This window comes from Pyrgilauda ruficollis, unplaced genomic scaffold (genome assembly GCF_017590135.1).
Source record: "Pyrgilauda ruficollis isolate IOZ18807 unplaced genomic scaffold, ASM1759013v1 scaffold347, whole genome shotgun sequence".
NCBI lineage: Eukaryota > Metazoa > Chordata > Aves > Passeriformes > Passeridae > Pyrgilauda > Pyrgilauda ruficollis.
In genome coordinates, this window is record NW_024524901.1 from 1 (window position 1) to 21,504 (window position 21,504).

A 21,504-nucleotide genomic window follows, 5' to 3' on the forward strand; every position below is an offset into this window, starting at 1 on the left:
GTGTCAGGGATTTGGGTCTGGGGGCTCCGGGAGCGGCACGGCTTTGCCGCCGCTGCTCGGGCCGTGTCCCGCCCGCCGGGGCCGGCCCCGCCGCTCTGCGGGACAGCGGCTTCGATCGATCGGGGCTTTGGTTGAGGAAGCGTTCACAAACTCTGACTTCCGCAGCCGCTGGAGCGCTGCGCTGCCGCCGCGGCCGGGCCCGGCTGTCCCGGGCTGTCCCGGGCTGTCCCTGGCTGTCCCGGGCTGTCCCGGGCTGTCCCTGGCTGTCCCGGGCTGTCCCTGGCTGTCCCGTGCTGTCCCTGGCTGTCCCGAGCTGTCCCGTGCTGTCCCTGGCTGTCCCGAGCTGTCCCGTGCTGTCCCTGGCTGTCCCGAGCTGTCCCGTGCTGTCCCTGGCTGTCCCGAGCTGTCCCGTGCTGTCACGAGCTGTCCCGGGCTGTCCCTGGCTGTCCCGGGCTGTCCCTGGCTGTCCCGGGCTGTCCCGGGCTGTCCCGGGCTGTCCCGGGCTGTCCCGGGCTGTCCCTGGCTGTCCCGTGCTGTCCCGGGCTGTCCCTGGCTGTCCCTGGCTGTCCCGGGCTGTCCCTGGCTGTCCCGTGCTGTCCCTGGCTGTCCCTGGCTGTCCCGGGCTGTCCCGGGCTGTCCCGGGCTGTCCCGGGCTGTCCCGGGCTGTCCCTGGCTGTCCCGAGCTGTCCCTGGCTGTCCCTGGCTGTCCCGGGCTGTCCCGGGCTGTCCCGGGCTGTCCCGGTCTCTGCCGAGGCCGCTCAGGACCCTCCCTCGCCAAGGCGCCCCCAGCCCCGCTCTCCTGCGGCAGCACCGGCCGGCCCCGAGCCCTCGGTGCCCGGGATGGGGGAGCCGGGCCGGCCCCGAGCCCTCGGTGCCCGGCGCCCCGCTGGGATCCGGGGAGCCGGGCCGGGAGTGGCGTCCCGGGGCGGCTCTGGCCGCTGCTGTGCCGCGCGGGGCCGGGCCGGGCTGGGCCAGTCGGGGTGCCGGGCAGCGACCGCCGCCCTCCGCCGCAGCCATCGCGTCCTGCGGGCCGCCGGCGGCGGCGGAGCTGGCAACGAGGAGCTCCGGAGCAGCGGGGCTCGGTGCCGGCGGGGCGTGCGGTGCTGCCCGCGCCGTGAGAGCCCAGCGCCCGCGCCGGGACTGAGCTGGGTCGGGCTGAATGGGGGAGCCCGGGGGCTGCTGTCCCGGGGCGAGCCTCGGGCGGATGTCCCGGGAGGAGCTCCCTGCCGCGGCAGCTCCCGCTCCCCGATCCCCGGCCCGCAGCATTCCCGCCCGGCGCTGCCCGGGACTGCGGCGGGGCTCGGGGGGCCCTTCCCGTGCCACGGCTCCTGGAGGGAGCACAACGGGCACCAACAAAAGATGAGCAGATTTTGTTGGTTTCTTTTTTTTAGCCCCAAAATAGACACGGACCGATTTTTTATGAAATTGCAGCGCATTTCCAAAACCTGCTTGGGCAAAGTTTGAAATAAACGCATCTAAAAGAGCTGGGGGCACAGGCTGCAAAGGAATAACTGGATTTTGGGCAGAGGAGCTGCCCCAGGGATGTGTAGGAGATCCCACAGCCCGACGGGGCTGCGGGGGCTGCACAGGGCAGGGGACAGCCGGGCTCAGGGACAGCCGGGCTCAGGGACAGCCGGGCTCAGGGACAGCCGGGCCGGGCTCAGGGACAGCCGGGCCGGGCTCAGGGACGGCCGGGCCGGGCTCAGGGACGGCCGGGCCGGGCTCAGGGACGGCCGGGCCGGGCTCAGGGACGGCCGGGCCGGGCTCAGGGACGGCCGGGCCGGGCTCAGGGATGGCCGGGCCGGGCTGAGGCTGGATTCAGGGATGGCCCCGGGGGGCTCCGTGACTCGGTGAGCTCCGTGCGGGGCCGGGGGTGGGAGCAGGACGAAGCCGCCGAAGGAGGGCTGGACTTCGCTCTCTGAGCCCGGGCAGGGCGGAGGAGCCGCGGGCGGCTGAGGCTGAGGCTGCCCAAAGCCAGCGAGCGAGAGAAAACGGGCCCAGAAATCCAGGAAATGTCACGGATCAAGGCAACCATGGCAGGGCCTGGAAGCCCCCAGGAGACCCACAGAACCACAACAGCTTCTAACCTGGAAAAGCCCACCAAGGCCACGAGTCCCACCCTGCCACCAGCACTGCCAGGGCCACCGCTGACCCCTGTCCCAAGTGCCACATCCACCTGGCTGAAGGGATGGGGACTCACCACTGCCCTGGATGGCTGTGCCAGGGCTGGACAGTCCTTTCCATGGGGAAATTCCTGCTGTACCCCCCCTGAGCCTGCCCTGGCGTTACTCGTTACTCTCCTGCTGCCCCTGTTCCTGGGCTGCTCCACCCCTCTGTGTCCAGCCTGCACTGACCGCGGGCTGCTCCGGTTTCCCCTCTCCTGCCACTGCCACCACCTGCCAGCTGTCCCCAGGCCACCGCAGCCGCTCCCGCGCTGTCCCTGCGGTGTCCCAGCTCCCAGGGCAGCCCCGGCGCCCAGCCCTGCCACCCTCGGGCCCGCGGCGTGCCCGCCCTGCCCCGGGCCGGGCCGTGCCGGAACAAATGTCACTGTCAATGTCACCGTCAATGTCACTGCATTGCCCGTGACAAAGTGCTGCGCCCGGACTCCTCAAACCGGCAGAATCGCCCCAAAATGCCAGGCGCCGCCCCGGGCTGTCCCCACGGCCGGCTGGCATCCCTTTGGGAACGGGACTGGAACAGGACGTGCCCTCGCCACCGCAGCACGCTCCTGAAGCCGCCAGGGCCCCACATGCTCACCTCCCGCGGGCCCCTTGGCCCCGGGGTGACACCGCGGTGGCCCTGGGGGGACTTTGGCCCCTCTGGTCCCCAGAGCCGCCGCTGCCGGGGTGGCAGATGGAGCACTAAGGACATCCAGTGGCACCCGCCCCGCCAGCCCCAGGGGACCCAGAGCCCGCCGGGACACGGCCACTGCTCTGTGACAGCGCCGGGGCTGCCAGGACAGCCACCCCTGCCCGGGACAGCGACCTCCCGCCGCTCGGGACATCCCCTCGGGAATGAGAACGAAAACAGCGTGGGCAGGGGGCTGGCAGAGGGACAGGAGTGTCCCCAGCCCCTCGGGGGTGGCAGGGGTGTCCCCAGGCAGGGCACGGGGCCCTTGAGCCTGACACGAGGCACAAACACAAGCCTGGACGGTGCTGCGGCCACCACCGGGACACCGCTGTGGGACTGCACTCCCGCTACCCGGGGTGGCTCTGGTGTCCCCTGTCCCCAGCCCCTCCAGGCCCGGCGAGCCCCGGCAGCCGCGGGGCCCTGCCCCGAGCGGCTCCGAGGGCTGGCGTGCGGCGCTGTCCCCGCACGGCTCTGCCGCGGTGCAACTGCGGGTCAGTAAAAACAGACAAAAAAAAAGACATTTGAGAAACCCCAAACCACCCAAAACCACCACGCAAAGCCTTCACTTTGGCAGGATTTCAAACGTCCGCAGCTCATTGCCCAGCTGGCACCAGCTGCTCCCCAGCCGCAGGTGTGCCCGCGGGGCTGAGCTGTCCCTGGGGCTGCCCGGCCCCCAGCCCCGGCCGGCTGCTCCTCCCGCTCCCCCCGCGGCTCCTCCAGCTCAGCGCGGGTGACATGTGGCACATGTGGCACTGCAGATGGCCGGCGGGGCCCCGCGGTCCCTGGGCCAGCGCTGACCGCAGCACGGCTGGGCCAGGCTGGGCCAGCGGATCTCCCGGGACACGGGCTGTCCCGGCAGCGGCGCCGGGCTCGGCGGGGAGCAGCGGGCAGCTCGGCACAGCCCCGGGCTCAGCCCCGCTCCATCCTCATCCCCAGCTCCACACCCTTTCCCCAGCCCCGTGCTCATCCAGCCCTGTGTCCACTGTTAAAAATAGATTAGAAACGGTTGAAAATAGTTGATAATTGTTAAGCATGTACTGTTAGTTTGGTTATTGTAAAAGGGGTTAAAAGGGTAGTTAGAGGAAATACGGTACCCAGCGTACCGTATTCCACCTAAATAAAGTGCACCACTCCAAAGCGAAACGAGCCCGCCTGGACAGAACTGTCATGGGCCAATCAAGCGCCTTAAACCTTCATGCAAATGAAGGATCCAAAAGGAAACCAAACCAAAGGAACAAAAAACAGGATAAAAAGGGGCTTTTGACGCACTGAATCTGTGCGGCTCCATCTGGGACATCGGAGACATCGCTGCTGAGAAGCGCCAGCGCCGGCGCTGCAGCATCCTCGACGGGACTGCTCCTGCTCGGCCCGCGGGCCCCCTTGCTTTAGGCCTTTTTATTATAATAAATGCTGAAATCACTCTAGTACCGGGAGCCTGCTCTCGTTTGTAACACTCACCCCAGCTCCACACTCATTCCCCAGCCCTGAGCTCACCCCAGCTCCATGCTCACTCCCCAGCTCCACACCCATTCCCCAGCCCTGAGCTCACCCCAGCTCCATGCTCACTCCCCAGCTCCACACTCATTCCCCAGCCCTGAGCTCACCCCAGCTCCATGCTCACTCCCCAGCTCCACACTCATTCCCCAGCCCTGAGCTCACCCCAGCTCCATGCTCACTCCCCAGCTCCACACTCATTCCCCAGCCCTGAGCTCACCCCAGCTCCATGCTCACTCCCCAGCTCCACACTCATTCCCCAGCCCTGAGCTCACCCCAGCTCCATGCTCACTCCCCAGCTCCACACTCATTCCCCAGCCCTGAGCTCACCCCAGCTCCATGCTCACTCCCCAGCTCCACACTCATTCCCCAGCCCTGAGCTCACCCCAGCTCCATGCTCACTCCCCAGCTCCACACTCATTCCCCAGCCCTGAGCTCACCCCAGCTCCATGCTCACTCCCCAGCTCCACACTCATTCCCCAGCCCTGAGCTCACCCCAGCTCCATGCTCACTCCCCAGCTCCACACTCATTCCCCAGCCCTGAGCTCACCCCCTCCACACTCATTCCCCAGCCCCGTGCCCACCCCAGCTCCATGCTCACTCCCCAGCTCCACACTCATTCCCCTGCCCCGTGCCCACCCCAGCCCTGTGCTCATCCCCAACCCCAAGCAGCCTCTCCCAGCAGGGCCAGACACCGCTTGTCTCTGAAGTGTGTGTGTGTAGGCCAAGGAAAGAAAAAAGGCGTGAGCACACCCTGAAGGCCCGCAGGGGGGAGGGCAGCAGGAGCCGGGGCCGCAGCCGCTGGTCCCGATGCAGCTCCGTGCGGGTCACTCCAGAGCCGGGCACGGCTGGGCTGAACCGCAGCCGCTCAGGGACGGCTGAGCCCAGCACGGCGGCGGCGGCTGCAGAAGGGCAAGGGGAACAGTCCTGGGGAGGTCAGCAGCCAAACGGGCTGGGAGCAGGCAGAGGGACCGGGCAACCGAACAGGAATCCGTGGGGAGAACTCGAGGATCTGATGTTCCTGCAGACCCAGGAGGATGTTCCGGGGGATGGCACCACGAGGGAGGGTCACAGCTCTCAGTGCGGCACCTCTGGCCCCTGCTGATGCCCCCAGCAGTGCCCCCGTCCTGGCACAGAGGAGCAGGGCCACTCACAGCAGCCCAGCTCCCCTGCTGGACACCGGGCTGGGATCTGGCCTCTGCTGGTCTGGGCACTGACCCCTGGAACTGCAGCTCTGACCCGAGCTCTGACCCCCTCCATAAACGGGGTAAATGAAACAAGCAAGCCGAGACCTGAATCTTTAACTTTTTTAATCAAAAACATACTCTGTTACAGAATTTCAGGAAAGTGAGCTACAGTATATTATCCACAAACTAGGTCTAATGGAAAACATACAGGAAGCTACAAAGGAACTACTGGGAATTCTGTTGACCGCTTATCAAAAGGCAATGGCTGAAGAAAAGAAATGCTTAACTAGGTTTCCACGCCTGAAAAACCCTCCCAGGGTGAGTTTTGGGTTATGGGTACTTCACAGCTCTCAATCCAGCTGAATCACAGCTTTGGGGTGCTACCAAACCTCACCAGAAGGACAGAAAAACTTACTGAGCAAGAAAGCACCGGCTGGGGCTGGTGAGCGAGTCCTGCAAGTCCGGGAGCGACGCGAGACGCGCAAGGCACAGCAGAGCCCAGCCTGGGGCGCTCTCGGGGTGGCCCTGCTGCCACAGCTCTCACCAGGGGACACTCGCACAGCAAGGGCGTCCTTGGGACCGCAGCAGCCCCGGGAGCAGCTCTGGGTCACCCCCGTGGGGACGCCTCAAGTTTGAGCTTTCCTGGTTTCCAGATCCTGTACTGCACTGACTTCATATGAAGTAGTAACAAGTTCTCTTCAGAGTTCAGTCAGACAAAACAATCCCAGAACCAAGGACGCTGCTGTAGCCTCAGGCCCAAAAAGTGCAAACCACGGGGAATTGAGGAGAGCAAACTGGGAGGATGGGACTGCATCACCTGAGCTGGAATTGGGCAACCGATCCCAACATGGAAATGAACCAAAACTTACAAAAGCGTGAAAACTGGGGATGAGGATCCATCCTGGGAGGAGCCAGGGTTGGACAGGGACAGAGGAGTGAGACAGCCCCTCCTGAGGGGCCCTTCTCTGGGGAGAGACCAGAGACGTCTGCAGGCTGTGGCACCCAGGGGTGGTGACACCTCGCAGCAGCCAGGCTGGGGCACCCGGGGGTGGTGACACCCCGCAGCAGCCAGGCTGTGGCACCCAGGGGTGGTGACACCCCGCAGCAGCCAGGCTGGGGCACCCAGGGGTGGTGACACCCCGCATCAGCCGGGCTGGGGCACCCGGGGGTGGTGACACCCCGCAGCAGCCGGGCTGGGGCACCCGGGGGTGGTGACACCCCGCAGTGAGCAGCAGGAGCTGCCCTGCGTGCCCAGCTCGCAGCAGGAGCTCGGCGGCTCCCGGGCAGAAGGGAGCCGGTGCCCCCGAGCTGCAGGGGGGTCCCACGGCGAGGCCCAGAGCTGCCCCTGCCATGCTCACCCCAGCTCTCCAGGGCCCCAGCACAGTGCTCTCACCCACAGAAGGGATGCAAGGAATGGTTTTGTCTCCGTCCGGGGATTCCTGCTGGAGTTCAGCCCTTCCCAACATTCCAGTGGGGAGGTTTCCTCTGCTGCACCTGCAGTGAGTGAAGTGTGAATGCCCTCCCTCTCCACACTCACAGTGATGGGATAAAGCCATTAAACCTCCCAGCGCTAATCCCAGCTCCCATTAAACCTCCCAGCGCTAATCCCAGCTCGGCAGCACAAAGGGAAAGCACAAAGGGGCAGAGCCCCCGCGGGAGCAGCAGGGCCAGCAGGCGGTGAAAGCTGAGTAAATCCCGGTTGGGTCACCTGAACCGAGCCATTCAGGGCTGCAGACAGCTCGGCATCCCTGGATCCCTGCTCAGGGTGCACTGGGATCACCTCGGCAGCTCTTTCTCAGCTCTCAGACACAAAGGAAGCCTGGCAAGAACTCAGTGCTGCTGCTGCTGAGCAGGTTCCAGCCCATGATGTGCTGCCTTGCCATAAACATACAAAAGTTAATTTAACAGCATATGAAAAACTAAGAATAAGATTGTCTCATGTTCTTTAACAGCTGCAAGTGCACCCTTTTGGGAGCTGCTTGGTGGAGAGGATGAATGCCTTCTCAGCTTTTACTGCCTCTGACTTCTCCTGACATAAATACAGTGATTTCTTGTAATAAAATCACCAGACATTGTTTTGTTCTGTTCTGAACATTTTGGGCCATCCATTCATTTTGCAGGTGGAGACCTGCAAAACATCTGTAAAGAAGCTTTCCTTAACAAGTGAATTCTTTCAGACTGTAACTCCAGCGGGAAGAGCAGCAGGCTGCAGCAGCCTCTCCCTGTTTTGCCCAAGACTGGCACAAGCGAGGGGTGCAGCTTTCCTGCCAGGCAGCCTCGCAGAGCCAAACCCGGGCGAGGAGCAGACACTGCCCTTCCCAAGGATCAGGGCTGCCACCTGCCAGGGGACAACAGGTGAACCCATGGAAAGCCAGCCTGAGGGAGGCAACAGGGAAAATAATGAAATGATGAAAATAGGGGAAAATGGATCAATTTCTGGCCGTGGCTCTGGAGCCACCCCTGTCTCCCGTGCCTGCACGCCCAGCACGGAGCAGTGCTCCCGGCTGCCTCCGCAGGAATTCCAGCGTGCGGGAACAGCGACACCCGAGCACTGCCGGAGCCCTCGGGGTCCTGAGCCGCTGCGAGGGGCTGGGCAGGAAGGCCCCGAGCGATCCTGCAGGATTCCTGTGCTGCTGCAGCTGCGCTGACAGCGCTGCAAGACCCCGCAGGGCCAGGAGGGCTCCTGCTCCCTCTGTGTGCCAGCAGCTCCTGCTCCTGCTCCCCGTGTGCCAGGAGCAGCTATCCCCAGGAGAGGAGCAGTGAAGGCAGGAGCAGCAGCGGGCTCGGGGGCAGCACACATCAAAGCAAAGCGAGCTTGGTGCGTGGGTTTCCATCCTTTATTGGTGCTGTAGCCAGGGGAAGGGGAGTGTGTGCCCTGCAGCTGCTCCCTGCACACAGCATCGCCACCCACCCACGGCACAGGGCCGAAACAACCAGGAGGTATAAAAACAGGTTTGCCATCTTGCCCTGAGAGGAAATGGTGAACAGATACAAAAACCCAGTGCTAAATGCCGACGGATTACCGTAGACACTCGAGTAAAAAGAGTCATGCAGATTTAGCCGTGGTACATGCTGGGGTTCGGGTGAAACCACAGAAGTCAGCAGTGACGGTGGAAACACGCTCCTGCCACTGGCACTCACAGCCCCACTCCAGTGGCAGCGCTGCGGGCTGGGTGTCTCACCTCAAACCGAGTGCCAGCACTGAAACTATCCGTTTCCTTTAGTGTTTTACAACTCACATGGTAACAGAAATAAAAATCTAGGATGACTTTTTTCCTTTTAAAAACGAAAGAATTTTTTGATCAATGCCAACAACGTATGTGTCATCCCCTCACTTTTTGGCAGCTGCTAGGCTTTAACCTGGAAAAATCATAACACAATCATCAACAAAATAAAGAAGTCTTCTGTTAACTACTGTTCCCTAAAAAGAACATCACAAATCAGTTGGAATTTTAAAGTCGCTACAAGGTAAATGTTTTTAACTACTAGAAGGAATTTTCAGATATAAATATATATATAATATATATTCTGCATACAAAAGGCTCCCGTGAGGCTGATCACCAAGACGCCACCATAGGGAAGGAGAGTTTCAAAGGGAACAAACCCAACACTGTGAAGTCTCTATAAAGCGTTTACCTTCCACTGTAGGCCCTGTATTATGACTACTGAGTTCTGGAAATAACTGAAATCCAAATCCTGCACGTTCAGATGCTTTCTGCTAAGAGCAAGGCGGCAAACACATTTTTAAAACCTGTTTTCAGAAGATTAAGCAGAAGGGAAGTAAAATATATCTCCAGGTTATAAACAGAGGGGTATGTTACAGGGCGGCCTGCCCGGGCGGCGGGGTCAGTCCAGGGGCTGGGGGTCGGCGATGGGCATGGTGTGCAGCACCTCGTCCAGCAGCTGCAGCGCGCGGTGCAGGTGGATCTCGATCCAGCACGGCGTCTCCTTGATGCTCTGCCGCGGGTAGTCGGGGCCCCAGCCCTTGACGAAGCTCATCCTCAGGATGCACAGCCGCCGCAGGTCGTCCACGCCGATGCCGGCCGCGGCCGACAGACCTGCGGAGAGCGCGGTCAGCCTGAGGGCTGCACGCCACGGCTCCTGCCTGCCTGCACGGCTCCTGCCTGCACGGCTCCTGCCTGCACGGCTCCTGTCTGTCTGCACGGCTCCTGCCTGCCTGCACGGCTCCTGCCTGCACGGCTCCTGTCTGCACGGCTCCTGCCTGCCTGCACGGCTCCTGCCTGCCTGCACGGCTCCTCCTGTCCTGTCACACCTGTCCTGTCACACCTCCTGTCCTGTCACACCTGTCCTGTCACACCTCCTGTCCTGTCACACCTGTCCTGTCACACCTCCTGTCCTGTCACACCTGTCCTGTCACACCTCCTGTCCTGTCACACCTGTCCTGTCACACCTCCTGTCCTGTCACACCTGTCCTGTCACACCTCCTGTCCTGTCACACCTGTCCTGTCACACCTCCTGTCCTGTCACACCTGTCCTGTCACACCTCCTGTCCTGTCACACCTGTCCTGTCACACCTCCTGTCCTGTCACACCTGTCCTGTCACACCTCCTGTCCTGTCACACCTGTCCTGTCACACCTCCTGTCCTGTCACACCTGTCCTGTCACACCTGTCCTGTCACACCTGTCCTGTCACACCTGTCCTGTCACACCTGTCCTGTCACACCTGTCCTGTCACACCTGTCCTGTCACACCTCCTGTCCTGTCTCACCTGTCCTGTCACACCTGTCCTGTCACACCTCCTGTCCTGTCACACCTGTCCTGTCACACCTGTCCTGTCACACCTCCTGTCCTGTCTCACCAGTCCCATCCCAGCTGCCTGGCCCTGCTCCACGCCCACCTCCCGGTCTCCCAGCCAGGGCAGCCCTCACTGCCACGTCCTGCTGCACTCAATCACCCTCTCCTTTGCCCTCCCTACAGTTTAGTTTGCACAGCGTTCTGCAACCTCCAACAGGTGCTGAGACACAAAACTGCAGTCAGAACCATGGAATGGGTTTGGATTAGAGGCACCTCAGAGCCCGCCCATGGCAGGGACACCTTCCACTGTCCCAGGCTGCTCCAAGCCCCGTCCAGCCTGGCCTTGGGCACTGCCAGGGATCCAGGGACAGCCACAGCTGCTCTGGGCACCCTGTGCCAGGGCCTGCCCACCCTGCCAGCCAGCAATTCCTGCCCAAGATCCCACCTATCCCTACACAGAGCAGACGGGATGAAACCCAAATGCTTTACATGACACAACGTACTCAAATCACACTTAGGAAATCCAGTCACAAAATGCTTATTTCTGAGGTTTGCCAAATGCTGCGTTTTCAGTGTGAGAACTCAGACTGGGCATCTGCAGGAAGCTGGATTAAAACACCACCACTCCCCTGACAGAGCAGAAAGATAAATACAGCTGGCAAATTTCAAATCACAGGCATGGCTAAGAAAAAAAGTGACAAACTTTCCTCAAAATGCCTTTAACAATTTGCAGGACAGCTGAAGGGAGCCGCAGGGCAGGTCCAGGAATCCTGCGGCACACAGAGCAGCCTGAGTCATGCAAGCACTTACACCTCTAAAAGCACTTTGGAGCAATTTCAAGAATCCAGAATTTAGGAACTATGACAACACCGGCCCAGGATAATAACAATAAAAAAGAGAGAGAAAAAACCACCCTCAGCCTTCCTCAAGATCCTTAACAGTAGATGCTCCTACACCTAGCCAAGGACTGTTGCCCAGTGATCCCTGTTGTCTGGAGTATGTTTACATGAGCTGAAACACAAACACATTTTTCAAGCTGGGCTCTGAGCAGCCAGAAATGCCTCTGTTTAAAGGAACACAGAGACTGTTTGTGGCTGTTTGACCGCGCGCAGAGAAGTCTTCTGCCGTGCTGTGGGACAGGGAGCAGCCCCTTCCACACACAGCACTGCCTGGGCACTGCGGGGCGAGCAGGGGCAGGGGCTGGGCAAGGCTGGGCTGCCAGCCCTGCTGTGCCCAGCACGGCAGGGGACAGTGCCAGCCCTGCTGTGCCCAGCACGGCAGGGGACAGTGCCAGCCCTGCTGTGCCCAGCACGGCAGGGGACAGTGCCAGCCCTGCTGTGCCCAGCCATGGCACGGGACAGTGCCAGCCCTGCCGTGCCCAGCCACGGCAGAGTCCCGGGCAGGGCTCTCTCTCTCTCTCTCTCTCTCTCTGTGTCCCAGCCCTGCTGTGCCCAGCCATGGCACGGGACAGTGCCAGCCCTGCTGTGCCCAGCACGGCAGGGGACAGTGCCAGCCCTGCTGTGCCCAGCACGGCAGGGGACAGTGCCAGCCCTGCTGTGCCCAGCACGGCAGGGGACAGTGCCAGCCCTGCTGTGCCCAGCACGGCAGGGGACAGTGCCAGCCCTGCTGTGCCCAGCACGGCAGGGGACAGTGCCAGCCCTGCTGTGCCCAGCACGGCAGGGGACAGTGCCAGCCCTGCTGTGCCCAGCACGGCAGGGGACAGTGCCAGCCCTGCTGTGCCCAGCACGGCAGGGGACAGTGCCAGCCCTGCTGTGCCCAGCACGGCAGGGGACAGTGCCAGCCCTGCTGTGCCCAGCACGGCAGGGGACAGTGCCAGCCCTGCTGTGCCCAGCACGGCAGGGGACAGTGCCAGCCCTGCTGTGCCCAGCACGGCAGGGGACAGTGCCAGCCCTGCTGTGCCCAGCACGGCAGGGGACAGTGCCAGCCCTGCTGTGCCCAGCACGGCAGGGGACAGTGCCAGCCCTGCTGTGCCCAGCCATGGCACAGGACAGTGCCACCCTGCTGTGCCCAGCACGGCAGGGGACAGTGCCAGCCCTGCTGTGCCCAGCACGGCAGGGGACAGTGCCAGCCCTGCTGTGCCCAGCACGGCAGGGGACAGTGCCAGCCCTGCTGTGCCCAGCACGGCAGGGGACAGTGCCAGCCCTGCTGTGCCCAGCACGGCAGGGGACAGTGCCAGCCCTGCTGTGCCCAGCACGGCAGGGGACAGTGCCAGCCCTGCTGTGCCCAGCACGGCAGGGGACAGTGCCAGCCCTGCTGTGCCCAGCACGGCAGGGGACAGTGCCAGCCCTGCTGTGCCCAGCCATGGCAGGGGACAGTGCCAGCCCTGCTGTGCCCAGCCATGGCAGAGTCCCGGGCAGGGCTCTCTCTCTCTCTCTCTCTCTCTCTCTCTCTCTCTGTCTCTGTCCCAGCCCTGCTGTGCCCAGCCACGGCAGAGTCCCGGGCAGGGCTCTCTCTCTCTCTCTCTCTCCCCCCCAGGCTGTGCAGTACTCACTGATGGCCGGGGCGATGCCTCCCACGGAGCCCGGCCCGGGGATGTTGCCGGCCACGGCTGCAGCCTGCGCGGCGGCGGCGGCCTGCGCGGTGGCCGCCTGCTGCTGCATCTGGCGGTGGCACTGGCGCAGGTCGAACACCTGGAACACAAACACGCAGAGCTCGCAGCTGGGCACCCAGCTGGCAGCAGCAAACCCTCCCCACCCGATAATTTCCAACAGTTTATTCCCAATCCGTCACAGCCGATTCTTACAGACTCTTCTCGTGCTGTCACCACCACTGGCATGACCAAAACTGCCCAAAGCAGGACCTGGTGCAGACCACAGTCTGAAGGGTGCCACAGGCAGATTAAACCCCTGCTTCTTTGTTAAATCCCAGGATTTCCAGAAAAATGGGCATATAAATTAAAAAAGCCAGCAAGTCCCACATTATCCCACTGAAGTGTGGTGGTCTATCTGAGAGAAACGCCAATAATGACAGTCCAAGGCTGGGGGTTTCAGTCTGTACCTTTGTGATCGCTGTTTGCCACCAACATATGTGCAGAACTCTGTTTTCATGTTAGAAAGCTCACGCACAGAGCTCATGGGGTTTCTTTCACCTTCACTGCATAACTGCCTCCAAAACTGATGGTTAGAAAGCCAAACCACTGTGAACTTCAAGCAGGTTAAGACAAGTTTGCTTTTTTATGAGTGTGGCTTGTCTGTGTAAGTTCACAGTCTGTCAGAGGCACGTCCGTGTAAGAACCTCCTCAAAATGATTTGTTTTGTGCAGCCTCCTCTGATCTCTGGATCACTTCACATTCATGACACTTTAACACATGCCCTAAACTTCTGCTGCATTTATAGTTACTTTCACAACTCTGCCTTTTTTGGAGAAAAGAAACAGATTATGCTCTTTTCTATGAAACACAAGGCTAAAAATTTTAGCTGCAGTTAATTTAAACCTGCTAAAGCTAAAAATACCAAGAACTGCTATCAACGCTGTTTGTGATGAAGTACAAAATTCACTTTCATAGTACCCAGATGACACCTTCAGTTTAGAGCTGTTTTTCAAGTCACCTTTATGTGAATTACAAATGGAACTTGTTGGAGGTTCTGAAAGAGAGGCTGGCTGTGTTTCAGCTCCTCCCTGCCATTTCTGGGACAAATCACGGGGATTTCCAGCGGCTGACCCACCTTGATGTACGCGCTGGGGTAGATCTTGTGCACAGCATCCCCCGGGGCACGGCCCGCCTCCCTGTCCAGGTAGTAGCTCTGCACGAACACGGCGTGGTCGCTCAGGCAGCGCACCCACACGTCGCCCTCGCCCTTGCACTCCAGCTGCACCCCCTTGCCGATGTGCAACCTGCAAGGGAACGGGCGTCAGCGGGCACTGCGGGCACTGCAGCACCCGTGCAGCTGGGAGGGAGCACAGGCTGCAGCCCCAACGACACCTGATCACACAGGGCCGCTGGCAGCACGGAGCTGGGACACCAGCACAGCATGTCTGCAGCCCCTGAGTGCTCTGTGTGTCACACACTCACTGACATCCACACCAGCATGTCTGCAGCCCCTGAGTGCTCTGTATCCCACACAGTCACTCAGCAACATCCACAAAGCCACGGTTTACTCCTTTGTTTGGCCATCTAAGGCTCTGATTGTCACAGTGTGACATTCCTGGGGAGAAGTCATCATTTTCTTCCACCTCCTTTCCAAGAGGAGGAGAAAAAAAAAAAACGGCAGCATGGCTTCAGTTCTGTGTGTTTCCACTTCAAAGGCCAGCACAGGCACAGTGGGAAGGAATGAGAGCCCAACAGCCCCGTGCCAGCCTTCCCCTGCTCCCCTGGCAAATCTGTGTGCTGCAGCCATTCCCACATCACCCTGAGGGGCTGTGGAGAGCTAATACCTGAGCTGCACACACAAGGGCAGGAGTTACAACCTTACTGCTGAGGCACAGCCCCTGTGAGCAAAAACAGCGACTGCTACAGCAGAGCTCAGCCCTGAACCACCTCAGGGGGGCTGAGGACGGCACAGCCAGGGTAATTCAAACAGACCCCTGCACATTTCCGAAGGGGACACACACTGAGCACTGCCAAACTCCAGAGGCAGCCAGGGACCGGGGTACCTCGCTCTCTCGATGGCTTCTGTTCTGTGCACGTTGGACAGCTGGCCCAGGCAGAAGCGGTCCCCTCCGGAGGGATCCACGTACCCATCCACGGTGACAATGGGGCAGCTCGAGGGCACCTTGAACGTCTCCCCGACCTGCACGTCCATCTCAAAGTAGGCGATGGAACACCAGTACTCTGGAGCTGAACAACAGACACAGTTAGCTGCCTGAAAGGCACCAGGGAGCTGTGAAACCACTCCAGACCATCCACTCTGCAGCTGCCTCGTCAGGCACAGGAGAGGCACACTCACACCTGGACAAAGGCAGGTCTGCTAGCCCACAGAAACACCACCTGCCACAGCAAACACGGCTTGTCTTTACTGCAGCACACACCAGGGCCTCAGGTAGTTGTACTTCAGCTCTCACAAGCCTGTGTGTAGTTTACCATTCCAGGCAGGCCTGGTAAGCCATCTGCATCCCCACAGCCCGGCCTTGCACACAGGAGAACACGTGTGCCCACGCATGGCTGGGCTGCACAGACCAGCTCTGGCCCAGCTCTGGCTGCAGACACCGGGGTCATCCCTTCCCTCTGCACTCACTCACCTCGGAAAGGATCACCAGCTCCCCTGGAGCTGGGAAGCAGCACGTGGGGGAAGAACATCAAAGATCTCACACTGATCAGGGACAGGACAGAACACAGGGGCACAAACTGAGGGAGCAGAACAAAATGGCATGCTCTGAAAGCAAAGAGCTGCCTTCTAGCCCTCCCATGCATTTGGGAAAGAAAAACTGGCCACAAAGGAAGGATGGCTGCTGCAGCAATCGGCCTTGCGAGGAAAGGAGACTCCCTGGGCACTCCCCTGAATCCCAAACAGCCCAGCAGGCAGTGGAAGCTGGCCAAGCACACCCGGAGATTTCGTACACGAGTGTCAGTGTCAGTCACTGCTGTGCCACCTGGAGCTGTGCCTGTCACACTCCTGGCTGCTGTGTGCTGTGGCTTCTGTGTCTGGACACCCCAAAGATGCCATAAGCTCCAGTCACAGAGGGGTCTGCTGACTGCAGGGTCCATTTCCACGATGGGGAAACACAGCTGGGCCCTGCCTGCTGGGGAGCACCAACACAGCACGGGATCCCAGAACGGCTGTGGTTAGAAGGGACCTGTGGGCTCATCTCATTCCAAACCCTGCCATGGGCACACGGTGCTCCAGCCTGGCCTGGGACACTCCCGGGCTGGGGCAGCCACAGCTGCTCTGGGCACTGAGGACTCAACAGGGTGAAATCAATAGTGCGAGAGACACCAAACAACGTGAATCACAATTCAGCTGCAGTTAAGCTCACCCCGCAGTTATCAACATGTAATTCCCGGCACTGCTGTACTATCTGGACAAAAACAAGCTTAATGTTTTGGCTTTTCAACTGTGTAGCGCCCCTTCTGCAGGGAGCAGTGCCACTGTCGTTAAACACAAAATATCACCTTGCCCTGCAGCAGAGAGAGCTCCTGCAGCAAGGGAGACTCCCTGAAGCCAGGGTCAAGGGAGACTCCAAGGGAGACTCCGGGAAGCCCCAGAAGGCCCAGGGAGGAACAGCAGCGCCAGATGTGGGAGGGACAGCGCTGCACCGCAGGGCTTGGCACAGCCCCAGGCAGCTGGGCACTCACACACACATACACACACACACACATACACACACACACACAGAGACACACACACACACATACACACACACACACACACAGACATACACACATATACACATACTCACACACACACACAGAGACACACACACACACACAGAGACACACACACACTCACACACACACACACACTCACACACACACACACACTCACACACTCACACACACACACATACACACACACACACACACACAATCACACTCACACTCACACAAACACCGAAGCAGCCCTGCTGACGTCCCTGTGCCCCAGGAGACGCCGGTTTAGAGCAGGGTCCCTGGAAAGAAGGGTCCTCTCCTCCGCACAGCAAGCACGCCTCTCACTGCACTTCGCGTCTGTACTCACCAGGATGGTTTGATATAGGAGGCTGGAATGCGAGTTCATTGTGAACTGGCCCTTGAAAAGAAAAACACGCAGTTTGTTTCACACCAGCCAAAACAAGGTTTTCTCCCCCAAAGTGCTTTCCTACGAAACCACCCCCCACCAGCCTCATCCAGCACAGAACAAGCTGCCCAGCATGCTGTGGACTGGATGGTGAAAAACAGCCACTCAAGATGGAGAAAAAGCCCCAGATAACACACTTTCTAAAGAAAAATACACGGCACACAGTCGTGCAGTCAGATTATTCTGTGCCCTCCAGGAACCGGCTCCTGGAGGCGGCAGAACAGGCAGGGAAGACTCGAACGCAGTACTGCATGCAACAGCAGCTTTTGCAACAAGACGTCAGGGCAGGCACGGCCCGGGGAGGTGCTAAAACATGGGACAAGTGAGAAACGGCAGCAGCCAAGAAAAGCTCAGTGTGGCATCACCAGCCAGGCACAAACACCAATTCTGGTGCTGAAATACACTTATAGCCTATCCACAGCACCACTAGTGCCTCTCACAGCCTGCTATCCCCGAGAAATAACGTGATGAATGAAGAGGGATCCTCACAGAATGAAGGAATTAATCTGAATAACTGTGTCTAAACCACGGCTTTATAGACAGACACAGGCTGAAAAGACTTTCCAAGGTCAATTTACAGTATGTTCTCCCCTCCACTAACAACACCTGCTGCATACAGAGGATCTATACCAGAATATGTGTTCTATCTTCTAATACAGAACATAGATTATATATTCTAACATTAGGGAACATTCTGACAAAAACTGTACTAGAAAATAAAGAACTGTTCAAGCTTTTTGCTACAAAATTTAGAAATCTTTAATTTGTGTGGGAGTTTTTTTATCTATTAAAGCCCTACGATGCATTTCCTGTGCTAGACCCCTACAACAGAAGCTTGACCATCTTTTTTCCCCATCCCATCTCCTGTATCCTAAAATAATAGTTTTTCTCCTATTTCATATGTGAAGAATATTTTCAAATCTGTGTGCCAATGCACCCATGAACTGACAATACTTTACTGTGCAGGGTTTCACTAAGTTCTTTAAAGCTGGCAGTCTTTAAAGTGTGCATGGACACATCTTCCAAAGCATGACTTCAAAACCACTACAAAGAGTAATTTCATGTGCCACACGGAGGTTTCCCTGCTGCCCTCCCAGTCCTGGCAGCTGCAGCGGGAACAGCCCCGGGGCTGGCTCCGAGCCGGCAGCACACAGGCAGAATGAGGGGGCTGTAAGGGGTGAACAGGCAGAATGAGGGGGTGAACAGGCAGAATGAGGGGTGAGGGGTGAACAGGCAGAATGAGGGGGCTGTAAGGGGTGAACAGGCAGAATGAGCCAGGGCAGAGCAGAGGCAGGCTGTAAGTGCAGCTCCCAGCGACGCGGAGCGAGGACAGCGGGCAGAATCCTTACAGTAGTGTCCGGGGTGCATGGGCGGGTGGTGCTGCAGGTGGCCGTTCTGGTGGTGCGGGATGCTGGGCGTGTAGGCGGCCGTCCGGCTCCCCGTCCAGCTGGTGGTACTGTCTGCAAAGACAAACCCCCCCGGCGTCTGAGGGAGCCTCCCACGGCTCCCTGCTAGTCCTCTACTGCTCCTGGGCATTTGGAAACCGGGCTGAGGAAGCTGAGAGGCGCAGAGTGAACGGATACTCACTGTGGTGGTAAGTGGCTGGCTGGGCTGTGAACCCATTCTGCTGAGCTCCTGGCTGGGGCCCTGAAGCAATCTGTAAGAGTCCATCACTATGGCTACCTGTCAATATACTGGGAGGTTGACCTGGTAAAAGAACACACTACCTATTCATGAACGTTCCAAAATGTTGATTAAGAGCTCAGCACTACTGGGTAGGAGAACACACCCCACCAAGGGCACTGCAATAGGCAGCTGCCACAGGCTTGGTTCCAGTACTTCTTTTCCACCCTCCAGGAAACCGGGGACAAAATGCTCTGCATCAGGCAACTCTGACTGACACCCTTAACGCTTCAGGAGCAGGAGTATGCAGAGCTCTGCTCATCGCCCGCATCTTTGTCCTGGTCAATCTCATCTTTCAGGGTGGAAGGAAGAGGAGACATCTCAACTTTTACAGGATAACAGGGCTGGAATAGCTCAGTGTGAATCCAAGCAGGCCAACAGCAGGTCCAGTGAGCCGCTTGTTTTCACCATGTTTTAACTACTGTTCCTAAGGAGGACACTCACTCACATTTATGCTCCTCCGAAACATTCCGGGCAGTGTTTCATTTTGATAAACACTGTTTCAATAAAGCCGCACACAACACTGCACTCAGAAAGCCCCGGAGGTTTTTTTCTTCCTGCTCTCAAATAAATATTTCAATAATTACCTGAGATTAAAACTACAGATATTTCAGAACAGGTTAACAGAATTTGATGCAAAAGGCTTCGGTTCAGCCATTAACACTAATCTTATCAACACTTTCACAATTACACTTGCACTCTCAAACCAGTGTGGCCAGCACAATTTAACACATTGAGAACTTGCAGTAAAACATAAAAATTTGGTTTTTTTCACATCCACTTGCCTCCAACAATTATGGCACTGATGAGAAAAGGTTACTGACTGTAAAGTGTGGTGCAAAGGCAGTACAAATTCCCATACCTTTTCATCTCTCCTGGAGACAAATAACGACATAGTGATGTTACCAAGATCAGTACTTTTAGCCAAAATTTCATCAGCTAAAATTAACGAGCACTATCCAAACACCATGTCACCAGAATTCAGACCTGGTAACGAGATCAGCAGTGTTCACACACCTTCTGTCTGAAACCTCCCCAAACTGAGGATGCTCTGAGTGCTTTGCTGTGGCTCTGGTGCTGGGACATCAAACTCTTCCACTTGCACCAGACACACGGAAAAGTATCCAAACCTTTGTGGCAGCACTCCAACAAAAATGGAAATACTAACTGGGGCTGTCATTCTGGCAGCACAGCAGCCACTACACAAGCAGTGGCGTCAAAACTCTAATACTAAGGAATTGCCTACAGATCCCTTGGAACTGCCACCTCACAGCACAAGCATTTGCTGTTCTGCTTGCTGTTCAACAAAACAATAAAACTGATTTCTACGGCAATGCCCAAGGAACAGCCACACTGCTCTGCCAGGGGCCAGCTGCTGTAACCTTTGTCACAGACAGCGCAGCGCCGGCGCAGTGCCACTCTCAGTGAAACAGAAGGTCACAGCACTCCAGGTAAGCCCTGCCGCTGCACAAGGAGCACCACAGCGGCAGGGAGCAGCCAGCACAGCCCCGGGCAGGGCTGCAGCCCCAGCCCAGCCCCCCGGCCCGCGGCAGCCCGTGACCTTACTTGTGGAGGCCACGGGAATGTTGGGGAAGTTGGTGGTGCTGGTGGTGCTGGCCTCGGCGGGGGCCAGCATGGCCGGGGCGCTGTAGGGCTCCGAGGAGGCCCTGTTGCTGGGCGGGTGCTGGATGGTCTGCACAGAGTGGCCCTCGGCCGACGACAGCGACGGCTGCCCCTCGTAGTCGTGCACGTACTCGTCCTTCACCAGCATGCTGGAGGGAGCTGCGGGGACAGCACGGGTCACACACGGGCACACACAGCATGGGCACAGGGCACACACACAGCACAGGGCACACACGGGCACACAGAGCACGGGCACACACAGCACAGGCACACACAGCACGGGTCACACACGGGCACACACAGCACGGGGCACACACGGGCACACACAGCACGGACACACACACAGCATGGGCACACACAGCACGGGCACACACACAGCATGGGCACAGGGCACACAGAGCACGGGTCACACACGGGCACACAGAGCACGGGCACACACTGCATGGGCACACACAGCACGGGGCACACACGGGCACACAGAGCACGGGCACACACAGCACAGGGCACACACAGCATGGGCACACACAGCACGGGTCACACACAGGCACACACACAGCACGGGCACACACAGCACGGGTCACACACAGGCACACACACAGCACGGGCACACACAGCATGGGTCACACACGGGCACACACAGCATGGGCACAGGGCACACGGAGCACGGGCACACACGGGCACACAGAGCACGGGCACACACGGGCACACACAGCACGGGCACACACAGCACGGGTCACACACGGGCACACACAGCACGGGTCACACACGGGCACACAGAGCACAGGCACACACAGCACGGGTCACACACAGGCACACACAGCACGGGCACACACTGCATGGGCACACACAGCATGGGCACACACAGCATGGGCACACAGAGAACGAGCACACACGGGCACACACTGCATGGGCACACACAGCACGGGGCACACACGGGCACACAGAGCACGGGCACACACAGCACAGGGCACACACAGCATGGGCACACACAGCACGGGTCACACACAGGCACACACACAGCACGGGCACACACAGCACGGGTCACACACAGGCACACACACAGCACGGGCACACACAGCATGGGTCACACACGGGCACACACAGCATGGGCACAGGGCACACGGAGCACGGGCACACACGGGCACACAGAGCACGGGCACACACGGGCACACACAGCA

General features: G+C 59.2%; 1 protein-coding gene across 3 annotated transcripts in view; it reads right to left on the bottom strand.

Moving 5' to 3' along the window:
• Positions 1 to 5,637: 5,637 nt before the first annotated feature.
• The window catches only part of SMAD4 (SMAD family member 4), a 33,639-nt gene continuing 17,772 nt past the window's right edge, over positions 5,638 to 21,504 (bottom strand). Inside the window, exons 5-12 of one of the 3 annotated variants that reach the window (XM_041475264.1) lie at positions 20,270 to 20,485; positions 18,608 to 18,727; positions 18,370 to 18,480; positions 16,922 to 16,972; positions 14,901 to 15,084; positions 13,973 to 14,141; positions 12,799 to 12,937; positions 5,638 to 9,589 (exon numbers count right to left, since the gene is read on the bottom strand). In XM_041475264.1, the coding sequence (XP_041331198.1) occupies positions 9,378 to 9,589; positions 12,799 to 12,937; positions 13,973 to 14,141; positions 14,901 to 15,084; positions 16,922 to 16,972; positions 18,370 to 18,480; positions 18,608 to 18,727; positions 20,270 to 20,485 (1,202 nt within the window). In that variant the 3' untranslated portion in view covers positions 5,638 to 9,377. The remainder of the gene's footprint in view (positions 9,590 to 12,798; positions 12,938 to 13,972; positions 14,142 to 14,900; positions 15,085 to 16,921; positions 16,973 to 18,369; positions 18,481 to 18,607; positions 18,728 to 20,269; positions 20,486 to 21,504) is intronic. The other 2 variants (XM_041475266.1, XM_041475267.1) reach the window with 2 other exon arrangements.